The sequence below is a fragment of the Microtus oregoni genome, unplaced genomic scaffold (genome assembly GCF_018167655.1).
Source record: "Microtus oregoni isolate MIOR12 unplaced genomic scaffold, Mior012 000009F_ref0000495, whole genome shotgun sequence".
NCBI classification, from domain to species: domain Eukaryota; kingdom Metazoa; phylum Chordata; class Mammalia; order Rodentia; family Cricetidae; genus Microtus; species Microtus oregoni.
Genome location: NW_024543068.1, coordinates 49,496,974 through 49,519,295, shown reverse-complemented (window position 1 = coordinate 49,519,295; position 22,322 = coordinate 49,496,974). Strand labels below are relative to the sequence as shown.

Here is a 22,322-nt window from a genome sequence, read left to right as displayed (position 1 = left end):
GTAACCTAAAGTTTAGGACGCCTGAGTACAGGGTCCAGCTAGGTGTCCCACCACGGAAGCGGTTCTCCACTGTGTCGGGGGCCTGGCATGTGCAGGGGGCAGGGCTATAGTCATTGATGCTCATGCTTCTTCCAAGTAAGATGTCGGTTATATGAACATGTACTTCAATAAACATGTTCTCCTCTACAGCAAAGGAGAAAGGAGAGAAGAAGTTGTTTGGTTTCTCTTTTGTTCCCCTCATGCAAGAAGACGGGAGGACTCTTCCAGACGGCACACACGAGCTCATCGTGCACAAGGTACCAATAGTCCCTGCTGATGATAGACTGAAAAGCAGCGCACGTGATTGGCCGCATGTCTTATAGCTTTAGAAAGGGGGAAAATGACTGAAATGAAGAGTTCAAAATAAGGTTGTAGGCCAGGCATGGTGGGTTACTGCTTTATTCCAGCACTCCGGGAGGCAGAAGCAGGCGGGTCTCGGGATAAAGATCAGCCTGGTCTACACAGTGAGACCTTGTGCAAAAACCAATATATATACATACATATATACATATTTACAGCGTCTTCCTGAAAGTATTATTTTTAAGCTTTCTGTCTCTATGGCACACACACATACACACACACACACACACCTGTATATATTTGCACATATTTTGATATTGGGGATGAATCTATTACTTCCCAGTTAGGCACATGTTAGGCAGGTCTCAAACAAACTGCTGAGCTCCTCAACCCTGAAACATTTTTTAAATGACTTATTGTTTTCATCTTACTTTAGGAATAAATTTGTTTGCATGGACTGGGGTGTTAATCTCAAAGTTCTTCCTATTATTATAATGGGATTGAATAAATCTTAGAAATAGTTTTGTCTGTACTACAGATACATACTGTTTTATAAATCTTTATATATCCTCAGAGGAAAGTTTACTAAGTTAAGCATTACTTTTAATTTTATCTGTGCTTTGTTATAAAACCTTTTGTTTTATTTTAAGTCACAATTATTTTTTATTTATATTTTTTCTTATTTTGTCAGTATTTTGAAGCTGAACACAATTATTAAAAACAAACAAAAAGCATTGGAACAAAGTATGCTGGTATAGGCATTTACATTAAAATTCAGAGAGCAGGAACTGAGCAGGAATTATGAGAGAATACTCATAAAATGAAATACAGAGGAAAATGTATTGTTTAAGCATCATGAAGTTTTCTCTATAATACTCTTCCTGCTGGGGAAAGTCTACCATCGCTGGAGCCCAGAATTCCTTTGTGCCTACTTGGGCAAACAGAAGCCACCAGACAGGAACTCTGCTAACTTCCTGTGCCCTCTCCCTGCCACCTGGTCCCTTATCTGCCCTCTTGTCTCTCTTCCTGCTTCCTGTCTGAGGGGATGAGGCCAGATGCCTTCTTCCCAAAGACAGTTCTACCTCCATGCCCCAGCCCTTTCTTCCCGTGTCCTCCCTTCCTCTGCATCTGTAACTGTCTCCTGTCTAGTGCCATGTATTCAGGATATAAGCCTACGGCAGACTCGGCTTCCTTCTTTAACAGGCGTACATTTCCTCTTCCCTTCCCAGCTCTTGTACAATGGGTCTGGCCTTGCTGTCTCCACTCCTTTGTCCCATCAGTTCTCCGAGATACCTATTTCCACCTCTCATAGGAACCTCCACCATATCACTGCTGCTTATCCAGGGGCTACAGACCCTGGGGAAAGGAATCCTTACTTCTGAGCCGTTGTTGTACCAGCAAGCTGCATCCCTAGCCTTCTCCTTTTCTATTTGGAAAGGGTTTTGATAAGTCACCTTAAGTTGGCCTCAAAGTACAGTCTTCCAACCGCAGCCTCTCAAGTAGCAAACACCACAGGCATGTTCAACTCTGCCTAGCTACTGAGGTCTTCTTATTTAAGGTGTCTGGGCTGGTTCCAAGAGCTTTTCATGTTGAAAAACCCCATGGTCCAGGCATACTACAGTGCATATACTTGTGGGTTTTAGCGGTTGTTTTCGATTCAGAGAGAAGCTGGAATATACCCACATATGCTGCACCCAATTCCTTACGTTATAACCTTCTGCATAAACAATAACACATTAGAAGTAAACCTGTCTGGGTAATAAAATACTGTTACAGGAAGGTATTTTTGTAAGTTTCTGTGAAACAGAAAGTTTCACCGAAAGTTTCCCCTAATTTCACGTGGCTGTCCTTGGCTCCACTCCAGGACCCACTTGGCATTTGGCTCTCTGCCACTGATTCATTCACGTGTGCACCCCCTGCCCGCCTCTTGCTCTTGTCTGCATTGTGTCTTCCCTTCCTTGCCTTGCTTCCTCTTCTGCTTTATGACGGAGCTTTAATACCCCCTTCCCCATACAGCCTTCCTTCCCTACCACAGCAGAGCTCGTATCCAGTGGTCTTTGTCACAGCTTTGAAATCAGTCAAAGCCCATGGCACAGTGTTCTGGGGTGTGAGGCCTTCAAATCACGACTAGTGCCTTTTTCCTGATTGATTTTGTTACTGCTGTTTTATTTTGGTTTTTGAGACAGGGTTTCTCTGTAGCTTTGGAGCCTGTCCTGAAACTAACTCTTGTAGACCAGGCTGGCCTCTAACTCACAGAGATCCACCTGCCTCCTGAGTGCTGGGATTAAAGGCGTGCACCACCTCCATCTGGCTCCTGGTTCAATTTTTATTACTGAATTGAAGTATGAGCAAATATTAGAAATTTAGCAGGTTATAATAATATTAGCGGTGACTATTCCTATAGAAAAAGTTCTCACAAGAAGATATTTTGTCACTCAAATTATTTGAATCTATTTTTCATTAGCTGGTGTTATAGAATTTCAAGAGGACTCTCTCACTTTCTGCAATTTCAATTTAGTTCTCTATAATCCCCAGCTGTAGACCCAGGCTCAGGTGCCGTGCTCCTTCTGCCCTTGTCTGCTTCCCTGCCTAAGAGCCAGTTCCCACAATCCCTTTTGTACCCCATGTTCTGAGGCTTAGACTAGCAACTTCACGCCATATTTCTCAGGAGGTCATTTTAGTTACACACTCCTGTTGGAGTCCTCTGCCATGGTGTGTGGTCCACATAAGCTTTTGGGGAACGTGACTTTGTTTTCTTTCTAACCTGACATTCCATATTTATCAAGAAAGTTACAAGACGTTCGAAATTTTTAAGTGAGTTAAGAGAGTAGTGGGGAAAGGCAGTGTTATTGAGACAAGCTTCGTTTCCATCCCGAAGCTGACACTGAGTAATACTGCATCATTAGGCAAATCACGTACGTGCCTCGGTCACAGTGTTCTGCATCCTAGGATTGTTATGAAAGAAAATGTATCTGTGAAGTGCCTAGCAGGACCTGGCAAATACTTATAAGTGTGGCCTACATTGGTTTTCAAATGTGCGGGGTCTATATTATATTTTAATTATGCATGCTGAAAGCCTTGAAGAACAATAAAAGATATGTGATCAGAATTTTTTTATTTTGTTAAAAATTTTAGAAATGGATTAAAATTTGCTACCCAGAGTGGTTACATGATTTTATTTACTTAGCTGATGGGTAAAATATACAGTCTCTCTCTCTCTCTCTCTCTCTCTCTCTCTCTCTCTCTGCCTGTCTCTCTCTTTCATCTGTCTATTTCTCTTTCTCTCCCCTATTCTTGAAAGAATATCTTAAAATAGCTTTTGTGTTCACAGCATTATTCCTATTGAGGTTATGTTTTATGCTTGCGTGTGATAGAGTTTAGCTATGGGAAGCTATTGGGGTGTCATGTGTCATATTTTGGATACTAAGGTTTTAGTGCCCTGTGCTGGTGGGCAGGTGAAGCTAACCAGGATTGGTGGAACTAACCTGGCCATGATGGCTGACCTACAGTAGACTCTCCATGGCACCCTCTAGGTCCAGAGCATAGCCTTCTGGCCTCCCACTCTGGCTGGTATAAGATTGAATCTCTAAGTAGTTTTGATTTGCATTTCCCTGATGGCTTAGGATATAGAACATTTCTTTAAGTCTCTTATAGCCATTTGAATTTCCTTCACTAAGAATTTTCTGTTTAGATCTGTGCCCCATTTTCAAATAAGGTTCTTTGGTTTTATGATATCATTTCTTGAGTTATTTATATATTTTGAGTATTATTTCTCTATTGGATACACTGCTGGTATTTTCTCATTCTGTAGGCTGCCACTTTGTCTGATTGACTTTGTCCTTTGCTGTACAGAAGCTTTTCAGTTTCATGAAGTCCCACTTATTAATTGTTGATCTTAGTGTCTGGGTTTTTGGTTCTTTGTTCAGAAAGTTAACTGTAGTGCCAAAGCTTTCAAGGTTATTTCCCACTTTCTTTTCTGTCAGGTTCAGTGTATCTGGTTTTATGTTGAGGTCTTTGATTCACTTGGGCTTGAGTTTTCTGCACAGTGATAGATATGGATATATTTGGATTCTTTTACATGCAGACATTCAGTTTGATCAGCACCATTTGTTGAAGATGCTGTCTTTTTTTTCTAGTGTGTATTTTTGGCTTCTTTATCAAAAATCAGGTGTTCATAGGTGTGTGGATTTATGTCTGGGTCTTCAGTTCAATTTCATTGATCAACATTTTTTATTTTATCCCCATACCATGCTGGTTTTATTACTCTAGCTTCCTAGTATAACTTGAGATCAGGAATGGCAAGACCTCCTGCAGTTCTTTTATTGTTCAGGAATTCTTTTAGCTATCCTGAGGTTTTTTTTTTTGTGTGTGTGTGTCTCTGTGTGTGTGTGTATGTGTTTTCACATAAAGTTGAGAATTGTCTTTTCAAGGTCTGTGAAGAATTGTGTTGGAATTTTGATGGTGGTTATATTGAATCTGTAGATTTCTTTTGTATGGTTAAATGGCAATAAAATTGTCATGTTACCATGTTAATCCTACTGATCCATGAACATATGAGGTCTTTCCATCTTCTGATATCTTCTTCAATTTCTTTTTTCAAAGACTTGAAGTTTTTATCATACAAATCTTTTACTTGCTTGGTTAGTTACCTCAAGGTATATATTATTAGAAACTATTGTGAAAGGGGTTGTTTTCTTGATTTCTTTCTCAATCTGTTTGTCACTTTTATCTAGAAGGGCTAATGATTTTTGTGAGTTAATTTTATATCCAGCTACTTTGCTGAAAGTGTTCTTCAGCTGTAGGAGTTCCCCAATGGAATTTTCAGGGTCACTTTTATATACTATTATATCATTGGCAAATAAAGATACTTTGACTTCTTCCTTTCCAGTTTGTGTCCCCTTGATCTCCTTCAGTTGCCTTATTGCTCTAGCTAAGACTCCAAGTTTTATATTGAATTGGAATGGAGAAAATGGTCAGCTTTCTCTTGTTCTTGATGTTAGTGAAATAATCTTGAGGTTTTCTCCATTTACGTTGATGTTGCCTATAGGCTCACTGTAAACTGCCTTTATTGTGTTTAGGTGTGTTCCTTGTAGTCTTAATCACACTGGGGCTTCTTTTTAATTAATTAATTATTTTTTCCACCCAATCACAGTTTTCACTCCTCTTCTCCTGGTCCCTCTCCCCAACCCCTCCAACCACTCCTCCTCCTTTCTCTTCAGAAAAGGCAGACCTCCCACATATATTAGCCAGCCGTGGTGTGTCAAGCTGAGATAAGACCAGGTACCTCCTCTCCTATAAGGCTGGACAAGGAAACCCAGTAGGAGGGAAGGGTCCTAAAAGTAAGTAACAGAGTCAGAGACAGCCCCTGCTTCCACTGTTAGGAGCCTCCAACAAGAAGACCAAGTTACACAACTCTAACATGTTCAGAAGGCCTAGGTTGGTTCCATGATGGCTCTCTGGTTGTTGGTTCAGTCTCTTTGAGCCCCTACAAACCTCGATTAGTTGGTTCTGTGAGGTGTTTTGTGGTGACCCCTCTGACTCCCATAATCCCCCTCCTTCTCTTTCACAGGTTTACCCAAAGTCTGCCTAATGTTTGGTTGTGGGTCTCTGCATCTGTTTCCATCAGTTGCTGGGTGAAGCCTCTCTGATGACAGGCTAGGCAAAGATCTATGAGTATAGCAGAGTATCATTAAGAATCATTTCATTGACTTTTCTGTGTATGCAAGTCGTGTTTGGTTCTGTCCTAGGCACCTGGACTGTCCAGCCTCTGGGTCCTGGCCCTCCAGAGAGTGTTAAGGGTGGGCTTCCTTTCATGGTATGGGTCTTAAGATGGACCAGTCAATGGTTGGCCACTCCCATAAATTTCTGTGTCACCTTTAGCCCAGAATATCTTGTAGGCAGGACAAATTGTAGGTCAAAGGTTTTTGTGGCTGGTCAGGTTCCCAAGCCCTCCACTGGAAGTCTTGCCTGGTTACAGGAGATGGCTGCTTCAGGCTCTGTACCACCCACTGCTAGGAGTCTTTGCTGGGTCACCCTCGTGGATTCCTGGGAGTTTTCATTGCACTAGGTTTCTAGCTATCCCAGAGATGCCTCTGATTCTAGTTGTCTTCCCCAATACTCTCTTCCTTCATCCTTCCTAGAGCTAATCCCTCCTGTTCCTATCCCCATCGAGACACCTCCTCTGATCCATGTGTGATGGCTACTCTATTTCCCCTTCACAGGGAGATTCATGTGTTTCCCCTTGAGCCTTCCTTGTTACTTAGTTTTTTTTGGGGGGGGGGGGGGTTCTTGGATTGTAGCATGGTTATCCCTTGCATTATGGCCAGTATCTACCTATTCGTGAGTACAGACCATGTTCCTCTTTCTGGGTCTGGGTTACCTAACTCAGGACGATCTTTTCTAGTTCATTTTCTAGTTCATAATCCATTTACTGGCAAATTTCACGATGCCATTGTTTTTAACAGCTGAGTAATACTCCATGTGTAAATGTACTACATTTTCTTTATCCATTCTTTGATTCATAGATATCTAGGTTGTTTACAGATTCTGGCTATTATGAATAAAGCTGCAATGAACATAGTTGTGCAGGTGTCCTTGTGGTATGGTAGAGTGTCCTTTGGGTATATGACCACGAGTAGTATAGCTGGGTTGAGGTAGGTCCCAGTTTTCTGAGAAATGGCCATATTGTTTTCCAAAGCGGCTGTACAAGTTTGCACTACCTCCAGCAATGCTCTTCAGGACTTTGGCCGAAGAGGTGTTGGCTTTTGTTAAAGGCTTCTTCTGCATCTAATGTGGGTTGTTTTTCTTCTTTCAGTTTGTTTATATAATGGATCACATTTTTTTAATCGTTTTTTTTGTGTGGCAAACCACCCCTACATCTCTACGATAAAACCTAGTTCCCTATGGTGGATGATCTTTTTGATGTGCTATTGGATTCAATTTGCAAGTATTTCATCAAATATTTTCACATCTATGTTCACAAGGGAAACTGATCTGTAATTTTCTTTCTTTGTTGGGTCTTTTTGTGGTTTGGATATCAGTGTGACTGTGGCCACATAAAATGAATTGGGAAGTATTCCTTAGTGTGTGTATGTGTGTAATTATTTTGTGGAATAATTTGAGGAATATTGATTTTAACTCTTCTTTGAATATTTGATAGAATTCTTTGCTAAAACCATCTGGCCCTGGACTTTCTTGTTATTGTTGGAAGACTTTAAATGACTGCTTCTATTTAACTAGTGGTTAGTAGGTGTGTTTAAATTGTTTATCTGATCCTAATTTAACTTTGGCAAGTGGTATCTATCGAGAAAATTGTTCATTTCTTTAAGATTTTCCAATTTCATGAAGTACAGGTTTTTTAAAGTATGTGCTTATGATTCTCTGGATTTCCTTGCTGTCTGTTGTTTTTTAGCACTTTTCATTTTTGATTTTCTTAACTTGCATATCTCTCTCCAGTTTTTAGTTAGTTTGGATAAGGGTTTGTCTACTTTGTTAATTTTCTCAAGAAAACAATTTTTGTTCCATTAATTCTTTGTATTGTTCTCTTTTGCTTTTATTTTATTAGTTTTAGACATGAGTTTGATTATTTCTTGACATCTACTTTTTTTCGGTATGATTTCTTCTTTTTGTTCTAGAGCTTTTAGGTGTGCTATTTAATTTCTAGTGTGATATCTCTCCGGTTTTGTTGTTGTTTGTTTTGCTTAGGGTTTTTTGTTTATTTTGTTTTTTCCATATAGTGTTTAACTATGTAACGTTGGCTGTCCTAGAACTGGCTCTGTAGATCATGCTGGCCTCGAACTCACAGAGATCTGCCTGGTCTTCATCCCTAGTGCTGACTTTAAAGGACTGTGCCACCACTACCCACAATCACCACCTGCAGTCTCTCCAGTTTTTTAGGTAGGCTCTTGGTGCTATGAACTTGACTCTTAGAACCACTCTCATTGTGTCCCGTAAGTTTTGTTAATGATGTATATTCATTTTTATTCAATTCTAAAAACTTCAATCTGTAAGTGTTGGCGTATTTGATCGGTACGCTAAATAACCAGACCAGCTCAAAACAACAGATATAATTTAATAATTGAAAAACGGAGAAACTCACACTACCGGAGTGGAAGGTCCGAAGTCCAAACGGGTCCAGCGAGCACCGCATAGAGAGCACCTATCTACCCCTGTTTATCTACCTGGGCTCCAGGCAGCCACATCCTAGCCAGATGTGATTGGCTGAGCTTCCCCATCATCAATCTCTTCCTTTTTTTCTGTCTTGACCTATTTTTCATTCAGTAGAGAGTTGTTGGGTTTCCATGAGTTTGTTAGCTTTCTCCTGTTGTTGACAGCTACCTTTAATCTGTAGTAGTCTGATTTGAATGCAGGGAACTATTTCTTCCTTCTTTTTTCTTTCTTTCTCTCTCTCTCTTTTTTTTTTTTTGTATCTGTTGAGACTTGCTTTGTGTCTGAGTATATGGTCAGTTTTGGAGAAAGCTCCATGAGGTGCTGAGAGGAAGGTATATTCTTTAATGTTTGGGTGAAAATAGTCTGTAGTTATCTGTCAGGCTCAGATTATATTTGGTTTATAACATGATTTCACTGTTTAGTTTTTATCTGGATGACCTTTTTATAGGTGAGAGTGGAGTACTGAAATCTTCCACTCCCAGTGTGTGAGAGTCAGTATGGGATTTATGCTATAGTAGTGTTTCTTTTACACACTTGAATGCCCTTGTGTTTGGAGCATAGATGCTAAGATTTGAAATGTCATCTTGGTGGATTTTTTTCATATGAGTATGAAGTGTCCTTCCCTGTCTCTTTTGATTAGTTTTGGTTTGAAGTTTATTTTGTTAGACATTAAAATGGCAACCCTAACTTGTTTCTGTGGTCCATTTGCTTGGAATATTTTTTCCCAACCCTATACCCTGAGCTAATTTTTGATGTTAAGGTATGTTTCTTGGGTAGAGCAGAAGGTTGGATCCTGTTTTTACATCCATTCTGTTAATTTGTGTCTTTATTGGTGGAATTGAGACCAATTATTTTGAGAGATATTAATGAGCAGTGATTATGATTCTTTTTTTTTTTTGCTGTTGATGGTATTGATTGTGTGTGTGTGTGTGTGTGTGTGTGTGTGTGTGTGTGTGTGTGTGTGTGTTTCCCTTCTTTTGAGTCTGCAACACATCTGCCCGGGACCTTCTCTCTTTTAGAATCTCCAATGAGGAGTCAGGTGTAATCCTAATAGTTCTGCCTTTTTGTGTTACTTCATCTTTTTCTCTTGGAACTTTTAATAGTCATTCTTTGTTCTGTATGTTTAATGTTTTGATTGTTATGTACTGTCTTAGTGTTTCTATTGTTCTGAGGAGACACCATGACCATGGTAACTCTTATATAGGAAAACATTTAATTGGGGTGGCTCATTTTCAGTTCAGAGGTTTACTCCATTATCATCATAATGGAACATGGAGACGTGCAGCAGACTTGGTGCTGAAGAAGGGATAGTTTGACATCTTGTGCAGGCAATAGGAAGTCAACTAACACACTGGTCAGTATCTTGAGCATAAGTGACCTCAAAGTCCTCTGCAATACAAACATAGCTCCTCCAACAAAAGCATTCTCACTACAACAAGACCACACCTCCTAACAGTGCCACTCCCTTTGGGGACTATCTTCTCTCAAACCACCCATGTGCCAAAGGAACTTTCTTTTCTAGTCTGTTTAGTATTCTGTGTGTTCCTTTTAAATTTATAGGTATTTCCTTCTTTAGGTTAGGAAAGTATTCTGTGATTTTGCTGAAAATACTTTCTTGGCCTTTGAACTGGGTTTTCATCTCTCTCCACTATTCCTATTACCCTTAGATTTCGTGTTTTTATAGTGTCCCAAATTTCCTGGATGTTTTATATGAGGAAAATTTTCAATTTAACATTTTCTTTGACCTATGTATCCATTTTTTTCTATCATATCTTCAGCACCTGAGATTCTTTCTTCCATCTTTTATATTCAATTTGTGAAGCCTTCCCCTGTAGTTCCTGTTCTAAATCCCCAAATTTTCATTTCCAGCAATCTCTCAGTTTGGGTTTTCTTCCTCGAATCTACTTCCATCTTCAAGTCTTGCACTATTTTGTTCATTTCCTTCCACTGTGTGTGCTTTCCTGGATTTCTTCATACTGTTTGTTTGTGTTTCTCTGGATTTATTGAAGGGATTTATTCATTTATTGTGGACCTATATCATCTTCATACAGCCTGTTTTTAGATCTTTTTCTTGGGCTTCAGTACAGGCATACTGTTTTGACTATTGTTGGCTGTGGTTTAAGATTACAACTGAACATCATTGTAGGTTTGGGTGATGGTATCTGGCTTTGTCTCTGATAGATGAGTGTTTTGCTCCTTGGTTTCAGCTTCTTCCCTGGACTTTAGGAAAGTGTGGTGAGTCTATTCTGCATATTAGAAACATTATTTTGCGAACCTGTTTCCCTGGCCTGCTCAGCTGGTGTGTTCTTGGGGTGTATATTTGCTTGCTGACATTGGAGGCTAGGATAATGGGATGAGGTGGGGGAAGGAAGGATGGAGGAGAAGACCTTGGTGATCCTTAGGAGATGGGGTCAGAGAGGAAAGGGAGACCTCAGTAGGTTTCCTGCTGCAGAGGCGGGGATGATATGACTGGGAGGTTGGATCTGGGGGAGGTGTGGATCTGGAGGTGTGGGCTCCAAGGTCAGCCTACTTGTTGCCCTAGGAGGAGTGGCTCTTCAGTTAGTAGGGCTTGCCTGCTGGGGTTGGATGCTGAGACAAAGGCACACTTGGGAGGAAGGATGTTAGAAAGGAAGGTCTGTGGGATCCACAGGAGATGGGAACAGAGGGGCAGAGAAGGTGGCCACAGGTGTTCTGCTACAGAGCTGCGGCAAGTCTGGGGGGGGGTGGGAACTGGGAAAACAAATAGAGCCTCTCCTTATTCCACGGGACACTTAGATGACCTGAAATAATTCCTTAACTGGTGGTTTTCAGGTGATGACGGTTCAACAGCTTTTACATGGCATGTTGGATAAGTATCAGCATCATTTGAAAAAGTTTTTCCGATGGTTGTCAAATGGGATTTCTTTGGCATTTCCAGTGTCTCCCAGACCATGTTAAAGCCTATATACATCAAGTCTCCTAACAAGACAGTGAGGTGTTAGGCAAGGACAGCAGGAATCCCAAGTGCTTCAATATCCTCACCAGAACATTCACATTGGGAGCGACAGAGCTAGAAACTCAGCTAAAATTGATCGGAGTCCAACATCCATACTTAATTCTTTTTACACATTGTTGGTGGATTTTCCTAAAACGCCAAATTCTGTTCATAATTCTATTTGGAAGATTTCCAGTTCCTAAATGCTAGAAGAGGAAATTATGCTTAATAATTCTTCTGAGATCTTGCTTCCCATCTTAATATTTTTTCACAGTGTGAAGAAAACACAAACCTTCAGGATACTACCCGCTACCTCAAGCTTCCATTTTCCAAGGTCATCTTCCTTGGGAACAATAATCAAACCATGAAGGCCACAAAGGAGTCCTTTTGGATAACATCGTTTCTCTGCTCTACAAAACTCACTCAAAATGGTAATGCATGAAAGCCCCCCACCTAAGGGATATATGGTACCATTTTACTTGACAGCCCCCCACGTAAGGGCATTGTGAACCATGTGTGTTTTGGTAAGCATATTCAGCAAGGATTAAAGTATTTAAGAACTTTGTCCTAGAAAAGCTATTGATCCTTTCATTTAGGATTGCTAATCAAGTGAAAACAGTAGTGACCCCTTGCATGAAATTTAATGACTTAAGAATTAACCCAGTGTTGAAAGCTGTGTCAACTAACTCCTCAAATAACCCTTTAAAAACCAAGCTGCACTTAACACAAGGCAAGATCTAAGTGCCTCCACTTTAAATCTCTGCTTTTATATCCCCATAAACAGTGCTAATTGCAGGCTTTAGGATAATAAAGCTTGTTTTGTTGTTGTTTTTGTTGTTGTTTAATTAGACGGATAGTGCTTTTCTGTGCAGCATTGCTTTTTATGTCATTGATTGTTTAGCAAGTTATGATTAATAAAGCAAGTGCATCTCCTTGGCAAATGGTTTTGAAAACTGTGCCTGTAATGAAAGAAGTAAATTAAACATTTTGAATTTTTCATGGTTGCCATAGAAGGCTTCTGGCTAGCACCCTGAATACCATATTAATAAATTAGATGCAATATGTTGAGAGGAATCAATTCATTACAAGGCATTATATTTCATGCAACTCCAATATCTAAGCTGTGTGTGTGTGTGTGTTATGGGACAGTCTGGAAAGACATGGTTGTCTCCGGATGTGGGTCTTAAAGGCAGCAAAGCACAGCGCTATAGTAGTGCTCCCTTCCAATTCCCTTTCGGCAGCAGGGCAAGGCTACCATAGTTACATGAGACACAAAGTTGTAGTCAGGTTTCCTAGACTTTCTTAGTATCCAGTGTTTAATGGTTTAAATCTTGACTCGGTGACTATAAAGCATTTCCCAAACCTCAGGTGTTTGTTGTGGAGGTTATGAAGATAACAAAATCAACTGGCTCCCCAGACAAAATCTCTATTCATCCTACATGGGCTATTTGTGTGTCTATGTAGCACTTACTGTTAACTAAATGTCCTAACTGGGATGTTTTGGGTTTCTATTTATTGTCTATTTTTGCTACAACAATCCTTACCAGTTTTCTGACTTGAAGAGACAGAAATGTACAATGACTCTGGAGTCAGATATAAGTCCCATTCATGTTAGTGATTCTGCGTCTCTTCTGAAGGTTGTAGAGGAAACCCTTTTCTGGTCTCATCTCTTCTAGTTTCTAGGAGTAATCTGCATTGCTCGGATCATGGCCCCTTCCTTCAGAAGCTACCACGGCAACATCTTCAAATTTCTCTAACTCTGATACTCTGCAATTTTTTAAGGTGCCTTGTGACATTTCTTGGAAAACCCAGTTGTATTTTCTTGTTATCAGAAATTTGAGCACATTATAAAGTTTCTTTGTCAATCTCAGGTAAACATACCATTTCTAGGAATTACAGTGTAGATATGTTTGAGGGTTGTTATCCTACCTACCACACAGTAAATAATGATAACATTGCCCGAATTTGCTGTAGTTCTGGGGCTTAGGGTGTTGTTAGAATTATAAACATAAGATAGGAAAAACCAGGTCCTGTAGTCGGAGACTGCTTGTACGTTCCTGGCTGCCCACACCCGAAATAATCACATAGAAATTATATTATTTGTGATACTGTTTGGCCAATCGCTTAAGTGTATCGCTAGCTAGCTCTTACATCTAGAATTAACCCATTTCCATTATTTTATATTTTACCATGAGGCTAGTGGCATACTGGCAAGGTTCCAGCTAACAGCTCACATCTTTCCCCTCTGGCAGCTTCATGGAGTCTCACTGACTCTACCTTCTTTCTGCTAGCATTCAGTTTAGTTTTTTCCGCCTAGATCTACTCTGCCCTATCAACAGGCCAAGGCAGTTTCTTTATTAACCAGTGGTATTTGCAGCATACAGAGGGAAATCCCATATCATCAATTATTCATGAAATCCTTATATGAAATATAACTGTATGAAGAGGGGATGAGTATTGTAGGGACTCCCGACTCTCTAATGATACTGACACATGCTTTGTGACTATGTTGACATCAGGTAACCTTGGCAATGTAAGTCAGCTCAGAATGAGCCAAGAAGTCAATAGTGTATTTCAAAATCTAGGAAGGGATTGGTGGTGGGGAGTCAGTCTGTCCTTCTGAGATTTGCATGCTTGGCATACATCTCTATATCGTCTACATAGAAGCCAATTGGAATTAATTCCAGCTCCAGATTGGACTGAGAGGGTGTGCATTCTTTTTTCTTGACTTGGAAACAAACCCACAAATTACATTTCCATTACAACTGGATACTTAGCAGACGCTGTGCTCTGAAGGACGAGTCTCTCAGAGCAGATCTGCACTCAGGATTCCTGAGAGGTATGCCTCTTCTCTCTGTGCAGTCCAACATTATTCATGGCTAGTGCTCCAAATCCAGACTGCTCTGCAGATATTTCTGATGGACAGATAGTGCAGATTCTTCAAACTTCTGTACAGGGAGACTAGGTGAGGTGGTACACACCTGTAATCCCAGCAAAAGCAGGAGGATCAAGAGTTCAAGGTCTTTCTGCCTACATAATGAGTTCTACACCAGCCAAGGATACATGAGACCATGTCTCAAATACACAGATACACACACACACACACACACACACACACACACACACACATACACACACACTACTAAGGAGTAATTACATCTTCATTTATACTTGTTAAGCTAGATACAAAGAGTTTCTTAATAAATGCTCCCTGAATAGAATGTAGAAAATCAATCATTTCAGTGGTGGAACATTTTTCTGATTCCCATCTAGCATATCTTCAGATGGCTGAAATGGAACTAAGAGATTGCTTTACCACTGAATACTGTATGTGCACAACTGATTACAGCTGTTGAGGTCCTGGCCTGGGCCCGGATAGGCTTAGCAAATTAGGCTTGACCACCTGTTCTCAATAGTCCAGCATACAGGCAATTTAATAGTGGAAAGGAGATTTATTCAATGCGGTAACATTGGAGATAGGAACAAATAAAAGATCTAGGAGCTACTTTAGGGTCCTGATGTGAGGCTTAGGTTTAAGGAGAGAGCATGGAATATCCTTACCTGAGTCATCGCAGTCAAGGTGTGGTCCTTTCCATCATCACTGTTTCTACTTTAGTCTGTCTTGCAAGGTGGTACAACAAATTATCCGGACTATGAGGAATCTCTTCCCGGGAGACAAGTTTCTCCTCTGGGTGGCACCAGGCTTCCAGTGTTTTCTTTTTCCCAAGATGGGACTTAAAGGGAAATTCCAGTTCCTTTGGCCGATTTTTTGATATCTCTTTAGTCTGATAGCTAAAGAGATGACAACTGTCTCTTTAAGATGCCTTTGTTTCTACTGGGAAGATTACCTAAACAGACATATCTTGTTTGCTCTTTCATTCCCTGAAGTATGACAGGCTTCACTGAGATTCATCAGCCTACTTCCAGGAAAGATGGGAATGTCTGGAATACTCCATTCAGGTTTCTGGCTGTGTTCATGAGGTCCCCGTACTCAGTTCCGCACTACTCCCTCAGGAATGTTCTTTCCTGTCCACATTGCTCAGGGCTCTGGGGTCCTTCAGCTGCCTCTACTTTAAACAAATGGGAGGAAGAGCCAGGGCAAGGAGTAAGGGCTGGGGTATAATGGGAATCAAGGGGAGATATCAGGGAGACTTCAAAAGACAAGATGCCAGGGAAGGATGGCATTCTGCAATCTGATGCCAGAGTAAGGAGAGAGGGACAAAGCAAGCCACCCAGAAGAGTAATGGGCCGAGGCCATTGTAGAGTTCGCTCTGAATGTCTGATACTGTAAATATAACCAGGCAGTTTTCATAAGGGTTCCCTTGTGCTGCTGCAGAATGCCTGGCTTAGCAATGAATACTAAACAGTGTGAGGGCTTTTTTTTAATGAATAGTATAATTTTTATAATTTTATAAATTTATATTTTGAAATCTGTTTCTTAAAATTTTCTCCATGTTTTTATTCAAAAATCCTCCTTTTCTTATCTCTGTTTGTTGTAGATAAACATTCCTATTTGGCACAGGGCTCAGTGTTTAGTGAGCAGGAGGTTTTGGGTGATATTTGCGTATGCGTGAACTATTTGGAGCATAAGACCCGAGTCTAAACACAAGGTTCACTCCTGTCTCATGGGCACCTATGTGTGTAGCCTGAAGGATAGTTTTATACAACATGCTGCGCTGGCATTTTGTCCGCCCCATTGTGGGAGGACGGTGATTGTTTAAGGTTTTCCAGAGCATTTCAAAGTTTAACTTTTCATATTAAGAATCCTTGATTTACAATGGAATTTCTACTCTTAAGTCCATCTTCTCAGTTTTCCCTCTTGATTCCCTTCCTGTTGTCTCCATATAGCCCATCTCACCTTAACTTCCTCCTTCATTCTATAGAGTTTTGAATCATTGGTTGCTGTCATGGTTTCCTTGTTGGTCTTTCTGTCTCTCAGCAAGCCCCATTTGGGTTCATCTTGAAACCAGAGCCTTGATGTATTTTTTTTTTTTTTTTTTTTTTTTGGTATTCAATCTCTTGGCTTCTAAGCACAGAGGCTAGCCCTGACAGGTTCCTCAAACCCATGCCTTCCCTAGCTTGGAAGTTCTTCCTGTCCTTATTGACTGCCAGATGTCATCACTCCCAATCCTTTGGAGATTAAGGAAGCTTAGGCCATGATGTCACCTCCCTGAAACAGTCTAAATTCTGCCCAAGAAAGATGGGGGCAAAGTTTGTCCCTTCTAGTCTTAAAGGCGTATTGAAACATGAATCCACCTATTAGATGGTACCTGGAAGAGGTAGGGCTGTGTGCCTGTTTATAAGCTGTGGTAGAAGACGGCCTGGAAAGCCAGCAACAGATCTCTTAAATCCCAAGATTCACTAGATCGTCTGCTAGTAGAATGGGCTTGTTGTCACAGCCTATTGACAGTGGGTGATCCTAAGGTTTGAGCTGTCTTAACAATCAAGAAGACCTTCCTTGCTGGGTGGAATCGGTTGCTGGGAAGAGTGTTCAGGTGTCCTAAACATGAATCAAACAGGTTCCTACCTCCTAGGAAACTCTTACTAGGGGGTGGCAGAAAATGTCACAGCAGATATCTGTCTGTTGGCTGCTCACACTGTTCTTTGTCCTGGGGATACAACTGGGCCACACTCACCACTACTCCCTCGGAGTTCACAGTCTATTTGAGGTATAGACAACTTCAGGGAAAGATTAGTGCTTCTGCGAGGCAGGAACATGTGGAAGGATGGAGAGCCTTCCTGGACAGCACCATGGAGCAGGAGAACTGAGCAGCAAGCCCTGGGGATTAGGGGAGTAAGGAACACACCCTTAAATAAATCCCATCCCAGGGCAGAGAGGCTAGCCCCAGTGTGGGGATGGGGGCCCCAGTGTGGGGAGGGAGGTCCCAGTGTGGGGGTGGGGTAGGCATTACATTTAAGAAGTTGGCTTTTACCAGTAGAGCACATTCATGAGGAAGGCTGTCCTTTATACAAGCGATTAATCTTCCTTTTCTGTTTGAAAAGGTGATATGCTTGATCTGTTGAAGTGGAGAACCCACCCGGACAAGATCACAGGCTGTCTCTCTAAGTTAAAAGAAATCGATGGCTCGGAGATAGTAAAGGTATACGCTGCCTCATTGAGCACTTGGGCGCCCAGCACCCTGGGAGGGCAAGAGTGGGGCCTACTCATTGCCTTATGCTTCTTTAATCCACAGTTCCTACAAGACACACTGGATACCTTGTTTGGAATATTAGATGAAAATTCCCAAAAATATGGCTCTAAAGTGTTTGATTCTTTGGTAAGTTTACCTTTCCTTGATGATAATAGGAGACAAGTGTGCCTCCCCATCTTGGCTTTAAGAAGGTTGTCTCAGAAATGACCGCTCCATAATGTAAGAGTTCGTTTCCTTCTTTATTTTTAACAGGCAAAGAAATGACTGGCACTCGGTTTTATAAAACTCTTTTCTTCTTAGGTCCACATAATAAATTTGCTGCAGGATAGCAAGTTCCATCATTTTAAGCCTGTCATGGACACTTATATCGAGAGTCACTTTGCTGGAGCGCTTGCGTACAGGTAAGGCCCTTTACCGTGCAGTTGGTGTAGCAACTGTGCCTCTTCCACTTATGCAGAAGCCTACGCAACTGCAGAGGAAGACATAGGGGAGTAGGGGCAGATATGAAGCTCAGCTACAGAGTCCTGTCTTCCCTCCTCAAGAACTGCTGCTCAGTGGCTATCGCTTATTTTATTAAAAGGAAAGAAAAAGGGGAGAGGATGAGGGGAAGAGGAGAAGAAAAAACAAGGTGCAGGAGGGAAGAGAAGGAGGAAGAGGAGCAAGAACTCCTGAAATCTGTCCCTGAACCTAGTACCTTTCTTTCCACCCCCATTTCACCTGGTGTGCTTTGGTCCAAGATGTCGCGGCCCTTCTCACTGTAGAAGTCCTATTTTTATACTGCACTCCCTTATGTATGACTTAAACAAATGACTATAGACAGAAAGCAACCTTGGCCTTCATCCCTGTTCCAGGTCGTGCATTCAGCCATTATTGTTTACAGAGTGCCTTTGCTCGCTGCTCTAATGGACAGACCTGGTCCCGGACTCAAGCCATTTACTCATTGACACCTACGGTTAGATGTGACTGCCTCTTTTTCCCGGGTTATATAAGGACAGCGAAGGGCCGTGAGCGATGCCCTACCTCAGCTCTGCCTGCCTCCAGAAAGCCTAGTTAGAAATCGCCTCCAGGCAGACAACAGGCCCTGTGCGATGTGCTCTTCTGTGAAGACTTGTTCCCTGGCCAGGGATTAGCTAAATGGAGTCTGGCCAGCTAACTTGAAGTGCACGGGTTTTGTGATTGCTTGTTTTGTCTTTCCATCATTTAAAAAAAAAAAAAAAGAGGAAGAAAACGGAAAAAAAAAAAAACTACGACTGAGCTGTTTCCTAGAAATGCATTTCCGTGAGACTGCAATCTCACAAGTGGTGCCTTGTTATTTCCTTTATTTACTCTTGGCTTTGTTTCTGAAACTAAGAAAAAATAAACCAGTAACCAGAGAGCCACTTTCTCTTCTGGAAATGCGCCTTCCAGGGCACGCTTTCCCAGTAAGCCTTGTTCTTTCGGTGAGAAAGCTGGCCTGATTGCCGGAGTGTGGCTCGCCGTGGACCAGTTTGTCTTCATCCCCCCCCCCACACACACACACACACTCTCCTCACCTGTAGCTAAAAGTCACCCTTGCAGTGTTCACAGAGGTGGTGAAGGAAGAGCCCCAATGATAGCTTGTTCAGGATTGCGCAGGACAGCTCTCAGGTCAGCAGGACATTTCCAGATTGAGGGCAGTCTGGGTGGGCAGCGCTGTGTTTCTGTCTTAAGTGTCAAAGCGGGTCGTGATGTGGACCTGCAGTTTTCAATAAAGTCATCCTAGAGCAGCCTGGCAGGAGACCGTACGGAGAAGGCAGTGGCTTCCTGACACATGGCTGTGTCAAACTGATTGTCATTTAATTGAGGACTGACCACTTTGCAATCTCGTGCCTCAGAGATCTCATCAAGGTGCTGAAGTGGTACGTGGACAGGATCACAGAAGCGGAGCGGCAGGAGCATATCCAGGAGGTGCTGAAGGTAATGGCGCTCGCTCGCGGTTGAGAACCGCTAACAGAGGCTCGCGAAAGCTCGTGCGAGATGATCGCGGCCTAATTGGTTTCTTCTGCACAGACAGTAATTGGTGATGATACATTCCTGACATTCCAATTCAAAGATCTGCTCCTGAGCTGATGAAATTCGAAAGGGGCACTGCCAGACCTGTTCACTGGACATGCTGGGTCCTGAATCCTTGCTCCTCTGGGTTCCTGTCACTTGAGATGACATCCAGGATGGGCAGGAGAAGTAGGGACACAGGGAAAGGCTGCAAATGAGCAGCTAATTAAACTTGGAAGTGTCTGCCTGCTTCATACCCCTGTCAGAGCTCCTGAGAAACCTTTATCCCCAGTTTGATGAGACAATAGGGTCACCTAACAGGGATCAAAATGAAGACACCCAAAGCTTAACTGAGTCTCATAATTGACCCAGTGTACTGAGCCCACATGGTGTTAACATAACCTTCCAGCATGTGGAAGAATACAAGTTCCCAGCTCCTGAATTCCTTTCCTCTTCTTCCTACCCCTTCTTCCCTCCCCCTCTCTGTATGGTAGACTCCCAGGATAGACTCCAACTCCCAGTCCTCTCTTAAGATTTGGGACAAGGGACATAGTTCAATAGTATGTGGTTGCCTAGCAAGCGTGAAGCTCTGGGTTCAGCCCCAATACTGCCACAGGAAAAAAATATAAATTCTTCAAGGGGAGTCCTAGCCCTAGCAGTCCCCCTGATTCATACTGACACTATTGTATGTGCTGTCAGTAGATAAGTAAGATAATGTATAAATAAAGTTTTATGCATACATAAAATGGACATTTTCTTTCGTTATCAATTTATTCTCTTGGTCTGTTTGAAAACCAAATGCTAAGTGACAAGTCACTTTTGAAGAGAGTCATCTCTTCATCAGTTAAAAACAACTATTTGAAGATCAAAAATATTCAGCGTTTCTAACTTTAGGATTATAAAGAAATTTTAACATGTTGTGCTCCTTTGGCATCAAAGAAGAACGGCTTCTCCCCTCTAAATGCATATCATTCAAAACCCTCACTGCGCCTCCAGTTTTTGGATGAATTATTTAAAAGTCTAACACTGTTCTGTGATTTTTCTATGCTATGTCATTGTTACATAAATACTCTCAGAGTTCTTTGAAGCTAACTTTCTAACATTATATTTTTCAAGGCACAAGAATACATTTTTAAGTATATAGTTCAGTCGCGAAGGCTGTTTTCCCTTGCCACGGGAGGGCAAAATGAAGAGGAATTCCGCTGCTGCATCCAGGAGCTCCTTATGTCTGTCCGTTTCTTCCTTTCCCAAGAGAGCAAAGGGGCCGGAGCGTTATCTCAGTCGCAGGTAATTGTCTCCGATCCCTGCAACGACCACAGTTTGTTTTCTTTCACTGACCAGCTCAATGTGCAGCCTAGCTGCCTTCCTCCTGTAGTTTACCCATCACCCGGTTAGGCTTTGAAGATCCTGGGGCTCTAAGCACTGGCCTAGCAGAAGCAGCTCCATCCACAGATCCCACACTGGAGTAGAGGCAGCTTGCATCAGCCATGCTTCCGTTCAGCAAAACACATACCCTCAACTGAGGGGGGGGGGGAGCTGAATTTCACTAGAGCCAGTCTGTCCTGCTTCTTTTCTTTCAGCCTCATATTGGTTTTTAATCTCTCCACTTGAGCATCGTTCTTTTGGACTCTGCTAAATTCCATGTTGCTTTCTTTTATCTTGTTTACTGTAACCTTCCCAAGACTGACGGTCTAAGACCAATACCAAGCCCATGCTGCCAAATTCTATTACTGGCAGTAGCCTAACGTGTGTGTGTGCTTGGGATGCACACCTGCACCAATATGTTGGCTGGTTTCTTCTGGGACAGGGTGTTGTGTGACCTAGTCTGGCTTCTACCTCTCAAGGGCTTGGATTGGCAGATAGGAACCAGCATGCCTGGCTCTGATTTTCTTTTTGTATTTATTGTTGTGTTTCACGTTGTATTTATTATTGCATTTCAAGTTCAGGATCCATCTACATTCAAAATAGCATTGCCTTATATGCATTCCAAGAGATAAGTCTTGGTATGTCTCTCTGTAATTTCTTAATTCTCCTTTTATATTTTTAATTCTGATGGCTTCATTAAACCCTGTCAAGTGGAGAAGCAACCTCCCACCATTCTGCTAGAAAGCTAAGAGCTTAAAATCAAAGGTTAGACCAAACTGGGTCTTCAAGTGTTGACGTACTGGGAGTCATGGCATGTGGAAGGCCTACTGTACAATGACCTAGGACCAGAAGCCCACAGTCCCTGATTACAGCACTGTGCTTTTCTTGACTGTGCAGGCAGCAGGTCTTGTCATTCTCTTCATTCTCTTCCTTATAGATATGGAGTTATCTTCCATCTGGGCCAGCATATAGCACAGGCTGTTTTGTTTGGTTTTGTTTTTTCGAGACAGAGTTTCTCTGTGTTGCTCTGGAGCCTGTCCTGGAACTAGATCTGTAGACCAGGCTAGCCTCAAACTCACAGAGATCTGCCTGCATCTGCCTCCAGAGTGCTGGTATAAAAGGTGTTCACCACCACTGCCTGACTAGCACAGGCTCTTTTAAATGTCATTTTGTATTCCAGAGTTAATGCAATCACATCAGAGAACTTGCCAGAGACCTCAAAAGCAAACATCTACCTTACTAGACTTGACTTGCAGCAGTTAATAATTTGAGAATAATTCAGTAGGCTTACCACATATTCCTTAGAGTTCTCA

General features: G+C 41.8%; 1 protein-coding gene across 3 annotated transcripts in view; it reads left to right on the top strand.

Moving 5' to 3' along the window:
* Positions 1-22,322, top strand: part of Dock4 (dedicator of cytokinesis 4) — a 389,986-nt gene that overhangs the window by 248,778 nt on the left and 118,886 nt on the right. For all 3 annotated transcript variants that reach the window (XM_041658121.1, XM_041658122.1, XM_041658120.1), the window contains exons 16-22: positions 190-296; positions 11,757-11,913; positions 17,486-17,583; positions 17,677-17,760; positions 17,935-18,035; positions 19,488-19,569; positions 20,761-20,931. In XM_041658121.1, the coding sequence (XP_041514055.1) occupies positions 190-296; positions 11,757-11,913; positions 17,486-17,583; positions 17,677-17,760; positions 17,935-18,035; positions 19,488-19,569; positions 20,761-20,931 (800 nt within the window). The remainder of the gene's footprint in view (positions 1-189; positions 297-11,756; positions 11,914-17,485; positions 17,584-17,676; positions 17,761-17,934; positions 18,036-19,487; positions 19,570-20,760; positions 20,932-22,322) is intronic.